Source organism: Poecilia reticulata, linkage group LG7 (genome assembly GCF_000633615.1).
Source record: "Poecilia reticulata strain Guanapo linkage group LG7, Guppy_female_1.0+MT, whole genome shotgun sequence".
NCBI classification, from domain to species: domain Eukaryota; kingdom Metazoa; phylum Chordata; class Actinopteri; order Cyprinodontiformes; family Poeciliidae; genus Poecilia; species Poecilia reticulata.
In genome coordinates this window covers 7,558,670-7,573,093 of record NC_024337.1, presented here as the reverse complement: position 1 = coordinate 7,573,093, position 14,424 = coordinate 7,558,670, and the positions used below count along the sequence as shown (strand labels likewise).

Sequence of the window (14,424 nt, the reverse complement as noted above, 5' to 3'; positions counted from 1 at the left end):
ATATTGTTCCCCAGTATAACTGTAACACCCCTCACAGGCAGCGCTGGTCTCACACCCATCCTTACTTCTCCTTCAAACAACTCTGAATGCACGAGTTTATGTACTGGAACACAAAACACAGACATCCCCATACCCAACACAGGTATAGATAATCCAGTGTCAGACTCATCTGAAAAAGGTAAAACGGATCCCAAAATGAATGAATCGTATGCACCAGTATCTCTTAAGATAGTAACTGRCACCTTAATGTCACTCCCAACCAAAGAAACGTGTCCTTCCAAGAGAAATGTTTCGTAAGAACTCAAGTCAGGTTTTCCAGAAGATGACACTTCAGCCATTTTGTGAGGAACGTTTATAGAAACTGATGCAGCAAACGCTGCTGGTTTAACCAGAGTTCCATTTTTATTTCTGGATTTCAGCAAAGCACAGTCTTTCTTCCAATGACCTTTTCTGTGACAATAATTACAAATTTTGTCCAGATCATGGTTACTGCGATCAAAAAAGGAACCTCCAGAATGTGTTGAATGCCAGTTTGGAACTCTCCTTCCAACTGCGTGCTCTCCACTTGTATCTTTATGTGTCAAGACAAAATCGTCAGCCAAGACTGCAGCTTCTGACACAGTTTTAACCTTCTGTTCATTAATGTACACTGCAATACTATGAGAAACAGAGTTTTTAAATTGTTCCAAAACCATTAAATTACAGAGATCACCAAGTGTTTTAATCTCAGAGGAAGTGCACCATCGGTTGAAATGAATTTCCAACTYTCTTGCAAACTSCACATAAGTTTTGTCACCTTTTTTCCAGTTTCTAAACTTTTGTCTGTATGCTTCAGGGACTAATTYATATGCTTTCAGTATTGCAGCTTTAACCTTAGCATAATCTTGGCCATCATTCAAGCTCAACATAGAAAAAGCTTCCTGAGCATGACCAACCAAAACACACTGAAGCAAAATGATGCGGTCTGAATCAGACCAATCTCTTGTGTCGGCAACTCTTTCAAACAAAGTGAAMAACGTGTCAACATCCTTTTCACTGAACTTAGGCACCAAACGCAAGTCATTTAATACATCAGAGGGTTTGCATTTTGAGTCCCCAACACAAGATTCCACAGACAATTTGCCATCTTTCACCAGATTTAATTTCTCACTTTCCAAATTTATTCTTGCTAATTCAGTTTCCTGTCTCATCTTTTCCAAAGCAAGAACTTTATCCAAATCTGCCTGCTGTCGTAAATTCTCTAAAGCCAACTCCTTTTAATTCTCCAGTTGCATTCTCAACCTTAACATCTCTTTTTGTTGTTCAAAATCCAAAACCTGAGCACCCAAATCTTCAAGTCTGGAAGGTGAAGACCCATCTCATTTAAATTCTCCCTTAAGATTGCTTTAACATTGTCTTTCAACCTTTTGTCACCAACACTTATTTTATAGTGTTCAGCAATTTTTACTAATTGTTCTCTAGAACACTGCTCCAANAAAAAAAAAAAAAAAAAGGTATTTTCTGCTATTTGTAATTCGTTCTAATGTAATAAAAATCTATTAAAATCATAAATCAGATTTGGTATAAAAAATCTTTTTGTAAAATTTTATTTTTAATTCTCCACTTTAACCTAGTGCAATGTTTCTAAGAAGGTTGCAAACGGCATTATGGAGAAGCTTTGCTGTGGTGTAACCTGGAGGCAGATGGAACAAAGAGCAGCTTCTTAAAGAGACAGAGGCCTAATTCCAAAGTATCAAATTATGAAGTCAAACTTCTTTTCCTTCCTGTTTAATATGTGCAGCATTTTTATAACGGCTGATGTTACAGTTACTGTTCTATAAATGTCACTATGTGACTGGAAAACATGATACCGACCCTTTAAGGACAACTGTTAGTTTTTATCTCCACAAATCAGGTTTTTGACGGAAGAGTATCAAAACGAGGGCCACTGTTGGAAGAAAGTAATAAAAGTTTTGTTACATAAACTGTAGCTTTCACAAGTTGCCTTAGAAGGGCCCAGTCAAAGCCCAGACCTATTTGTAATTTCTTCTCCATCTATTTGGACTGAACTTGAAATATTTAGCAAAGTGAGAACATTTTCAGTCTTCAGTAAGGTTTCAAATTCACACATTTTGTGTGAATTTGTCACATAAAATCATAACACAAGATACTTAAGTTCGTCATTGTAATGAGACAAAAAGTGAAACAGTTTGAGGAATTCCTACCAAAAGGCCACATCTCTACAGCAAGCACCTCATCTGGAGTTACTCAGTTTGATGTTCTGATGTTGTGTTTCTACCTTCCAGGTGTCCATTTTGGTGAAGTCACAGCTGGAGGTCACGAGGAGAACACGACGTAAAAACTCTCCCTAAAAAAGTTCTGAATGCAGAACTGCTGGGAGTGATGACATTTTCTCTTTTCTGTTCAGTGATTGTGTGAATTACCTGTGACACGCTCTGAGATTACTGTTTTTACTCCATAATTTATATATTCAATGCTCAAAACCACTTTACAAATTTTTAACATAATTATTTGCTAAAAGCTTTCTATGGAGTGCATATTGTAATAAGTTATATTTCGTACTTGGGACAGGCCGAGTTGTTCTTAAAGCCAACCATGCCGATATTACTCTGCTAACGTGACGACTGCATCTATGTTGTTTGCCCATTGCTAACTGAAACACATGTACTGTGAGGTGCATTGTTGTGCCATTAAAGCTTGTACAGATCAATGTATTTGTGCCGAGTTCACAGAACTGAGCTGCTCATCTTCTGCTGCGAGTTTAAACAGAAAGCAAATAAAATGTCTCTTAAGGAAAAGCTCCTTGGAAAAAGTTAATTTTGCTCTTGTAGTTCCTCTGGCAGCCACTGATGGCGCTCTGACTCTTTACAAAACCCTTCTTCCACTTCTCTAGTCAAGCTTGAAGGAAGAAAAAAATCCTCTATCAGGTTAGAGACCAGGAGAGCAGATCCCACCTCAAAACTACAACTAATATGTGGATTTTTTTTCTCCAGGCTGAGATTAGATTTCTTGTTCTTTCTGTCGCTGCTTCTATATTTGTCATCTCATAATAAATATTGCAGGGAAGACTCCAGCTCAACAGGGAGATGCAGACTTAGACAAATAAAACTGAATCCAATGCTGCAAATTGCAGCATTGGATTCAGTTATCTGCACAAGTTGCAGATAACAGCAACTTGTGCTGCTGTTATCTGCAGAGTGATGGAGCCTCTGTTCTGTTGGCTCTCATTGCTTTTCCCACTTAATTTCTCCATTTATTTCTCCTCTAAAGGTTAATTACTTATAGATAGTTAAGGATTAGGGATCAGCGGAAAGCAGTCATTGATCTCTTCCCTGTCGTGTCCACCTCTGCAATGTCACACTCTATACACACTGGAACAGAGGCCTGGTGATTATCTGCTCGTATCGATCCAATCCTTCTCTGTTTTTCTCTTGCTTTTCTATTTTTTACTGGACTGGTGCACTCTTCCCTTTTAGCAACCAGAACCTCATTAACACAAATGTATCTCTTCATAGCCAGGGCCACAGTTTCTGCTGTTCCTTTTCTCTCTAGCTTAATTTGTTTGTATTTTTTTAGTTTCTACAGTCTGGTGAGTGCCAAGCAAGTCAATACCTCAAGTTAAATAGCTWCCATTGATTATAAGACAAAGTTAGCTGTTTACCAACTGTGGAAATGAGCTAAGGCCACAAAACACCAACCAAGGTGTATGCAAGGGGGCAGGTCGATGGTGGCGAATTATACTYGCTGGGAGGAAATGCCCCCAAGGTCCAAAGGAAAGGTGAACAGGTTTGGCAGTGGAAGGTGGGACGGACACCAAAGGTTGATTCAATCAGGCTTTCAGGAAGTCACATGACCAGCCGTGACAGAACAATGGCTTACAGTAAAACGTTCCCTGCTGGAAMCATTTAAACATTAAACAAAGACAACCTGAAAAATTCCAGAATGTTTTCAAACGATGATTTCTGTTAAGGGGGAAAAGCATTTCACCCCTGATGGTCCGGTAAACTCTGTTCTATTTGGACCAAAGTTGCAACAGTTGCTTTCACMCTACATTGAGTCAAATAAACCAAACCCTTTGAGCAACCTGTTCTCTTGGCCTGTTTGGGCATTGCACCAAGAACTAGTGAAGGAAACGACACAAAACCTCTGAAGAAGACGCTGAGCTCAACTTYCTTCTTTATGAAATGGAAACAAAAATCAGTGGTTTCAGATTTTGGAGGATTTCTCCACTTTTCTCAAAGTGTTTCTTTTGGTTGTATTTACCCAGAATGCCTTGCCTCATAGTCTGCTTCGTGCTTTTGTTGGTGGTCTCCAGTCCACTTGGCATTCACATATGCATTTCAATCGAACTAGGGCCGAGGTTTTTAGGGAACCAGAGTTTGATTGATCTTTCACAGCTCTACAAACGAACCAAACTTTTAAATCAAATAGTTTAATTAAGCGGACCAAACAAAGGCAGGTGTGAATTAACTCTTACCTTTAAAAACCAAGTTCACTTTCACTGGGCACTGGTAGACCTCAAGAATCAAGAATTCCCTTAAATAGAACCTGTCTGATAACATGAAGTAGTCCAAAAAATTGAGCCTCCAGCTGAACATGGAGGCTCAATCTAAAGCAATTCAAGAGCAGATAAGAAGCATCAGAAACCCCTGCCACTGCCAAAGCCGTTTCGGAAGTTTTGGGTCTCCAGTGAGCCTCCATGCCAAACAGTTAACCACTAAAGGAGAGAAGAACGGCCGGCCGGAAACCCTCCAAATAGCAGTCAGCACACCAGATTTGCTCCCAGCAGCCATCAATGACTCAAGCAGGAGATCACAAAAGAACCCAGAGGGACATCCGAAGCACAGACAACCTCACTTGTCCTAGGTGACATTAGACTTCACGATTCAGCAAAAATACTAGGTGAAAATGGATTCCAAAGCGAAAACCACTGCTGGTCAAAAAAGACTGCAGAGGTCCATCACACTTCCTGATGTTCCTCAAGACTTCTGGGGAAATGTTCTGTGGACTGAAGAGACAATGGTTCAATGCTTTGGAAGATGTTTCCATGACATCTCCTATAAAAACTAAGAATATTTCAGAAAAAGACCATCATCCTGCCATCAAATATACTGGTGGAGGTGGTGTGATGCTGTGGGATGGCTTTGCTGCTTCAGGACCTGAAAAAATTGTTCTCACTGATGGGGCAATGAATACTTCCCTCTCTCAGAAAATCCTCCTAAACTGATCAGATGCTGTAGTGAGTTCATTAAAGAATCAGGACTGAAATTCCTACTCAGCTCAGTGAAAGACTGAGTTATCAGAAACGCGTGAGTGAAGTTTCTGCCACCAAGACCGACGCTGTTTTACACGGGAAAGCGAAGTAGGGGGCAGTGTGCTACTGATGATCTTCCTGTCTGAAACTTGACCTGAAACGGAACCTCTGATGTCTAGAAAAGTACCATATTTTCCGCACAATAAGGTGCACCTATTTTAAAACTTTTTTCATATATAAGGCGCATAGAATAGGTGTTGCAGGACAGGCTGGAGTTACGTTATGCATCCACTAGATGGAGCTGCACTAAAGTGAATATCAACAAAACAGTTTGACTCGGGTCGGCGAGGTGAGCCTTCCTGGGCCAGGACGTGGCCGGACGATGGTCACCCTTCTCCGTTCGCGCACAGCATGTTCGTGGAGAACGTGGTAGATAGGTCAGTCAAACTTTATTAATAGATAACAAACCAGTGTTCTGACAACTATCCCAGCATGCACCGCATGCTTCTTCTTCTACAGGCAAAAATGAAGTCGGCGGCTGCTTACCGTAGTTGCTAGACCTGTTGTGGCTCAATATTGGTCCATATGTAAGGCGCACCGGATTATAAGGCGCACTGTCGGCTTTTGAGGAAATTGAAGGTTTTTAGGTGCCTTATAGTGCAGAAAATACGGTAATAAAATATTTATTTTCACCACTACTTTAGCCACCTTTAGGTTATGTTCTGTTCTCAATAGGTTTCAAACAGGAATATCTTTTTTCCCCTCTTCCAACTTCTATTTCCTGTGTACCATCCAATTTAAATCTGACAATGTTTAAATTTGTACTTAAATAAACTTCTAAGACTTTAGTTGGGTTCAATCTTAAAAGTTTGTGTTGATTCTGGTCCATCCAGATCCAGGTAATTATATTGTGGGTGTTGGTTCTTTTCAGGTTATTTTTAAAGTTTAGTTTTCTCCTGCTGTAATCTGCCACAGTCTTCTCCAAACTTCAGCTGAAACGGCAGAAAACTGAAATATTAACCTCGGATATCAGAGGGTCTTGAAGAAAAGCTTTGCTAACGTTTCTGTTAACCTTTTGTTATTTCATCGCTCTCTTAATGGCTTGCATAACTGCTCGTTGTCGGTCTCTGCTGTGTTTTGATTTAACTGCGTCTAAAAATTCAGAAATTGTCATTTAAATTTAAACGTAGACTTGCAGGTTCAGAGAAATCCCATGCTATTAACAGGAAGCTAGAAGCTGGGCTGTTTTAAGAGTGCTTCACTTCAGTTCGTCTGACTGCACTGGAGATGAGGAAGGAGCATTTATGAAATCTCAGGGGGTTATAGAAAGGTAAAGAGGGTGCATGGATGTGGAATAACATCCTGAGGGGGTGCGCTAATTGAGGACAAGAAGATGGAAGAAAAACATCCAGGGCTGTGTCTTTTCTTCTTACAGATTTCTTCTGTTTTTGCTGGTTTTCGACATTTTAACCTGAATAAATGGGACACACCAGCCTAATGTGAAAAATAATTCATGCCCTAAATCTAATTAGTTGATTTGTAAATGACCCCCCAACGTAAACATAGCAGTGGCTTAAACCTCCTGGCAGTGCCAGCTCCAAGCTCAGAAAGAGCAAGATAGATGTCTGGCTGGACAGCGAGGAAACAATCAGGGAAATAATAAGAATGACCTATTAGTTCCCCAAACCACGATTAAAAAGAAACCTCCTGAAAGGCACGTGCCAGGTCAGGGCGACCCTCTATGGTCAGGGCAACACATTGGGATCAGAGCAACCCTCAGGGGTCAGCTCAGAGGGTAAAAAGCTCAGGTGTCTGTAGTGGTTTAACCCTCCTGTGGTTGTAACACTTGGCGTCATTTGGAGCTCACCGGTTTACTATGTGCGATCCAGTAGGTCGTGTGCGCTTTCACTGATGGGACACATGCTGGATCTATGCCACTGGCTCCAGAGACTGACCTCTGACCTGGAGTATAGCAAACGGATGGTGTTGGCTGCACTCAGACTGCAGGAGGGTTAAAGGTCCATAAAAGGACGTCTTTGGCAGCAGAGGTCTAAGATGGTTAATGTCTGTTTTGGTTATGGGAACTCCTACATTAGCTGTTAGCTTTAGCCTCCAGCACTAAGTAAAATGTTTTACAACAGGCAAAGAAGGTTTCCCTCATCTTCTCTCAAACTAATCCTGAGACTGGAGGTTTTGGAAATTAAAAGCAGCAGAGGAATTAGCTAGCAAATAGCCAAGCGAACTGCTAAATGAAGGACACAGCTTTGTCTTCAGGGATCGCCTGTGATGTGGGAAGGTGTGCGGGCCTCTGCTGCAGCCTGTGAACAGGATGTAATTAAGGTGTCAGAGAGGTGGGGGGGAAATATATCACTCTTCTACAAACTGAAAGATCCAGGCTGGGGGAGAAAGCATGCAGCACTTTTCTTGATTACCCACTTGGAAACAAAGCACTCGTCTGTCCCTGCTGTGGTTCCCAGAACACTTTGGCCCACCTTCCGCCTCCTCTCTAACTCTTTTCCTCCAGCCAACAGCTGTGAAAACAGGGACAGACAGAGGCGATAATGACAGCCAGCGTGGCGGTTCGATCTCAGGTTCTGAGTCGTTGAAAGCTGGTGCCTGCAGGCAGGACTTGGGCTGTCTCTGTGCATTGTGCTGTGAAGACAGTATCGATGAAGTTGACAGCAGTTTAGCCCGCCTGAGTTGTGCTGGCCTCCGAGGACGCCTCAGAGACGTTGTGCTGCCAACGCCTGCCTGGTGATGTCACAGCGTGGCAGAAAAAAGACTTTGTCTGCTTCTCAGGCAGCAGGAAGGAGCCGGTTGGCTGACTTACAGGCTTCCAGCGTTACCTGGAGGCAGATTTGAAACTACAAATTAATCCTGTCAACTAGGACTTTTCTACATAGGTGATGCAAAATACACAAAACTCACGTTTTCCATGAAACATGTTTGATGTTGATGAGGTTGAACATTTACTGACATCTTTATTAATTAATCTAATTTTAAATGGTTAACACAGACCTGACCTGAGTGAACTCTACCTCTCACCCAATGAGTGCTGGAGACTGACCTCTGACCCAGAGCATAGAGGATGGATGGATGGATGCCATGTAGAAAAATCACTAAATAGAACAGAAACAAATTCACATATTTTGAAGCTAATGAGTTTTTTAGTGTTTTAAATTTGAAAAAAGCTGAGTGTTATTGTTCTGAGCTTTTAAATTTCAGTTGTTTCTTTTCAGACTCCCTGTATTAGCTAGCTGTGCTGCAGTTTCTACACAACTACTATGAAAAAAATCTGGTTGTTTTTCTGTATGGTTTGTTGTCACACTGATTGTGTAATGGTAACATGGAGTTACTATTGTCTCTTGAACCAATATTTAATAAAAGGTTAAAGTTCAGAGGGGTGAGAGGTACAGTGGGTGACAGCTCACATATGGAGGAAGTCAGCCCAACACACCACCGTCTTCAAACCTTTTTGCTGCTTGTTTTACACATTTCCTGTTTAAAAATGTCAAATAATGAAGCTGAAAACTGATAGTTTTCTTACTTCTCTGCGGCAGCTAGCTGTACTGCAGTGCTAACAAGCGACAGCGTCACAATTAAAAAATGTGGCATAACTTTTATGTAATGTTGTTAAATGAGTTGAAGCACATCTCATCAGCCTCTGTAAGTAGTTCTGGAGGTTCAGTTGGAGGTTCACAGCTGAAGTGGCTTATTGAGATGAATGCTTTAATTAGGCCATTATTATGAGGAAGTGGCCACTTTAAGTTCTATAAACACTTCCAGAATTGCAGTGCAAATTCAAAACTCCTACTGTTATATGTTGATGTTAATGACGTCTGAACAATGATACTGATGGATTGGCAATACATTGTGCATTTCTCTTTTTTATAGTGGTTGGACTTTCACAGTGRAAATGCTTGGATGATTCYGATCAATAAAGTTTTGAAAAACTAAACTCCAAATCTGTAACAAATTAATCTATTATTCCAACTTCATGGACAGTGAAATCTGTAAACAGCTGGTTAATCTGTCTTAGAGTAACTAAATATTTTAAACTCCAGTTTTTACTTTGTAAACTGAGTGTTAAACTTTATAACATGATCCGTTTCAGCCTTTGCTGCCGTTCAGTGTTTGTATAAAAGTACAGTTGGTAATTTTCCTGCAGAAGAAACCAGAACATTTATAGAGCCTTGCGAAAGTATTCAGTTCCCTTGAACTTTTCAACCTTTTGSCCCTTTTCAGGGTTCAAACATAAAGATCTGAAATTTGTATTATTTTGTGAAGAATCAACGAGTGGGTCACAATCGTGAGGTGGAACGAAATTTACTGGATATTTTAAACTTTAACATGAAAAACTGCAAAGTGGGGCGTTCGATGTTATTCGGYCTCCTCTGTATCACCATCTTTTGCTGCAATTACAGCTGCAAGTTGCTTGGGGTTTATCTCTATCAGTTTTGCACATGGATCGACTGGAATTCTTGCCCATTCTTCCTTGCACAACAGCTGGAGCTCAGTGAGGTTGAGTGGAGAGTGAACAGCAGTTTTCAGCTCTCATTGGATTCAGGTCTGGACTTTGATTTAGCCATTCTAACACCTGGATACATTTGTTTGTGAATCATTCCATTGCTTTATGTTTGGGATCATTGTCTTATTGGAAGATAAATCTCCGTTCCAGTCTCAGGTCTTTTGCAGACTCCAACAGGTTTTATTAAAGAATGGTCCTGTATTTGTTTCCATCCATCTTCCCACCAATTTTAACCATCTTCCTTGTCCCTGCTGAAGAAAGGCAGACCCAAACCATGATGCTGCCACCACCATGTTTGACAGTGGGAATAGTGTGTTTAGGGGGTTTGAGCTGTGTTGCTTTTACGCCAAACATATCATTTTGCATTGTGGCCAAAAAGTTTGATTTTGGTTTCATCTGACCAGAGCACCTTCTTCCACATGTTTGGTGTGTCTCCCAGGTGGTTTGTGGCAAACTTTAAACGAGATATGGATATCTTTGAGAAATGGCTTTCTTCTTGCYGCTCTTCCATAAAGGCCACATTTTAATTTATTTGTGGAGTGTATGACTGATTATTGTCCTGTGGACAGACCGCAGCTATGTGGACGTCCATGAATATGGAGGCTTACCTGGGCATAACACGCCACTTCATTGATCCCAATGACAAACTGGGCATTAATTAATTTGTATTAATTAGAGTGGAGCTTTAATGTGGAGCTTTAAGCACCCTTCCACTCACACATGTGACAATATGGCCAGGGTTGTGCATAAACACATGGCGGAGTGGGGAATTACTGATAAGGTGAACTGTCTGGTGACTGATGCCACAGCTAACATGATTGCATGTGCTAAGGCATTAAAGATCAGGCACTCCATCTACATTGCTCATGGACTGAATGTATTAGTCCAAAAATCATTTAACCAGATCCCTGCCCTCTGTGACATCTGCACAAAGGCTAAAAGAATTGTGGCATATTTCCACTCGAGCACCACAGGTAAAGAAAAGCTAGAAGGGATTCAAATACAGATGTGAAGACCATCACAAAAGCTCATAATTGATGTGGACACATGTTGGAACAGCACTTACCTTCTGTTGGAACGTCTGTTTCAACAAAAAGAACCTATGGCCGCAGCCCTCACAACACTCAAAACTGATATAATCCCTCTGACTTCTCAGGATTATGAGATAATTAAGGAATCCTTACCGGTGTTGTTCCCATTTTTCCAAGCAACTTCAGAGCTCTCTGAAGAGAAAAGGATGTCAATATCCAAGGTTATACCTTTAATGAACATGCTACACCATACAGTGCTTACAAAGATGGCAAATATCAAAAATGATGTTGCACGACTTCTGTCTGAAAACCTATTGAGGCGTGTCAAAGCACAAATTGAAAATATTGAATCACTAAGTGTGTCATGTCAATGGCCACATTGCTCGACCCTAGGTTCAAAACTCTTGGTTTTCTCAGTCAAAGCAAGGCACAAGAGGCAGTACGGCAGCTGAAAGCAGAATGTTCTGCACTGATTGCAACCAATGAAGGTATCCAGCAGCAGGATTCAGCAGATGCAGGGAAGGCACCAGCAAATCTTGTGAGTTTTTATTTTTGAAATTTTCTTGACATTTGTACTGCTATTTTTCAGCTGTTGGTGTTGTGTATTATCTGTAAATATTTTTTTTGTTATTTATAGGTGAACTGTGGAATCTGTTAGATACTACCAGAAGTATCTAACAGACCAGAAGAGGCGTTGAAACATGTGCATCCCCATTTGTACTGTATGGCACTGAAGTTCCTCTGTTCACCTGCATCATCAGTGCCTTGTGAACAAGTTTTTTCCAAGGCGGGGGAAGTCATCTGCTCAGGCAAACTTTATTTGTAATATTAAAAACCAGAACTAGAACTCCCAGGAAGAGATTATTTTAAATAAATTATGTTTTTCAGGAAGCAAGTTTCTAACTCAAAGTATTCAGTCTGCCTCAACAATCACTCAATTCCCAATACAGTAAAGTACAACACATCTTCATTGTCAAATAAGTCCATGACATAAAAGAAAACCCAACACAACCACTGATGGTCAAGGATTAGATTGGCTACAAATCATTTTAATAATTAAAACAAGACAATTAAATATGATTTAATTGTCCTGTTAGTTCTCCTGTTACTAAATATGAGTTTGATGAAAACTGACAATATTGCATTTACAAATTTTTGGAAGTATGATCAAACTGGGTGACAAAGCTGTTACAGTTCCACCAGCAGATGTCACTAGTAAGTGATGAATGAAGCATCGAGTAATGAACCTTTTCGCAAAGCAAAGTGTTGGAAAGCTTCATTGCTTCGTGAGGCTTCATTTGCCCATCACTAATGTCCGGGTCTTGGTAGATTTGCAGTGGTCTGATACTCTTTCCATTTCAATATGATTGCTTGCACAGTGCTCCTTCAGGTGCTTAAAGCTTGGGAAATCTTTTTGTATTAAAATCTGGGTTTAAACCTCTTCACAACAGTTTCTCGGACCTGCCTGGTGTGTTCCTTGGTCTTCATCACATGTGTCAAACGCATTGTATTTTGATACATTTATGCTAGGGGTGCCCAAATCTAGTTTTCCAGAGCTACCATCTGCAACTTTAGATGTGTTCCTTCTCTAACACACCTGGATCATTGACTCATTATAAGCCTCTACAGAACTGAGTTGCTGCTAATGAGGGAAGTCAACCTTTTGTCTGGGGTGTGTTTTAGCAAGGATGCATCTAAAAGTTGCAGTCTGGAGGACTGCACCTGRGAACTCCTGATTTGTACCGTCWATGTGGCCCRTWGAGKKTGGCCAATATGCTGAAGTGRCCCTCAGTGAAATTGAGTTTGACACCCCTGGTCTTCATGATGCTCTCTGCACTTTAAACACAACCCTGAGACTATCCCAGAGCAGGTGCATAGGGGACTTGATTACACACTGGTGGATTCTATTTATTATCATCAGTCATTTAGGACAACATTGGATAATGGTCCAATGTTGTCCTAAATGACTGATCTAAAGTTGCAGAGATCCTCATTGAACTTCTGGAGTGAGTTTGCTGCACTGAATGTAAAGGAGCCAAATAATATTGCACACCCCACTTTGCAGTTTTTTGTTAAAAAAGTCTAAAATATCCAATAACTTTTATTCCACCTCACGATTGTGTCCCACTGCACTGTACACTGAATAAATCTAGTTTGTAATGCAGAGCAGAACTCCAGGAGATCAGGTAGATTCTGGTTCTTACCTTTAAGGGAATCTTGCAGGATGGTCTACTGTGAAGATTTTCCATTTGATGTTTTTAGTCCTGGTTAAAGTTGAACTGAAAACTTCTGACCTTTAACTCTGCAGCCATGTTTTACACATTCTTCTGTGACCCCTTCTGTGTGGACGACCTTCCCTCTCTTTGTAACCATCCGACCACACTTCTCTAGTCCGAATGACATCCCAATGTCAGTGCWKWAGATCCTGGTGGTGTGGATCRGTGAGTCGATGTCTCGCTCGCTCTTGGCGTACAGCTTGATGTCATCCATGTAGAGGAGGTGACTGATCGTGGCCCCATTCTTGAGTCGGTATCCGTAGCCAGTCTTGTTGATGATTTGGCTGAGRGGGTTCAGGCCYATGCAGAACAGCAGTGGGGACAGAGCATCTCYTTGGTRTATGCCACATTTGATGGACACTTGTGCAAGTGGTTTGCAGTTGGCTTCAAGGGTGGTTTTCCACAGCCCCATCGAGTTTGCAATGAAGGCTCTTAATAACAGCAAACCAGCGCATTCAGCAGAGCGCTTCCTCCCCCTCCCCCGTCTGAACGGCTCAGAGTAAAGGCAGCAGCAGATGGAGTCAGAGAAACTCCGTTTGAATGAGGTGAATGATCTGTCAGGAATTTTGCCATGAATATCGCTCGTTTATAACATCTTGTTGTCAGTTTACTTTCATATATATAACTAAATCTTTTTGGTTAAGCAGTTTTAATTCTGGAATAGTCACATGTCCAAAATTTTACTGCTAACTTTGTTAAAAGTTAGCTAGTCGAGTCACAATGATTTAGAATGAGATTGAAACAGCAGCAAACTTGGCCTTTTTATTATTTAAAGTGAGCAACACCTGATCATACTCGACCACTTAACATGTATTTATATTTTATTATATTATATTATATAGATATTTAGGAGAAAAGTAGAGCTAGAATGATGAAGAAAGGTGATAAAGCTCTGGTGAGRTYTTCATTTAGTTTATTGAAATATGTATGAACTGTTTTTAATTTTTAAATAAACTAAACTATTTTATTATGAGAGGAGCAGGTCAGGGAAGACAGGAGAGCCAGGTGGAGTTTCAGAGAGTGAAGATATAAAAATTATATTAATTTCAATAAAACCAGAAATGAGAACGGGTGAAGACTGATGTCAGGTTAATTTCTTTCAACGTTTCAATATTTTTTTCATTATTTCCTCATTATAAGGGTAATGGTTAGGAGACAATAAGAAAAGTGCTTGAGGAGAGGTTTAAAAATAATAAAAACATACTTTTTATATTTAGTTCACATTCTGACACTGTACATTACTGTAGTGTCTGTTGTGTCATGTATTTACATGAATCCATGCAGGAACATCAGGCTGCAGAAAGTCAGAGGGAAGCAGAGACAGTAACACATATC

General features: G+C 40.6%; 1 protein-coding gene across 1 annotated transcript in view; it reads left to right on the top strand.

Annotated features, from left to right (window-relative positions):
• LOC103467092 (serine/threonine-protein kinase mTOR-like) overlaps window positions 1-2,817 on the top strand; it is an 11,389-nt gene extending 8,572 nt beyond the window's left edge. Inside the window, exon 5 of the mRNA XM_008413152.2 lies at window positions 2,286-2,817. Coding sequence (XP_008411374.1) covers window positions 2,286-2,301 — 16 coding nt within the window. The 3' untranslated portion in view covers window positions 2,302-2,817. The remainder of the gene's footprint in view (window positions 1-2,285) is intronic.
• The last annotated feature ends 11,607 nt before the right edge of the window (window positions 2,818-14,424 follow it).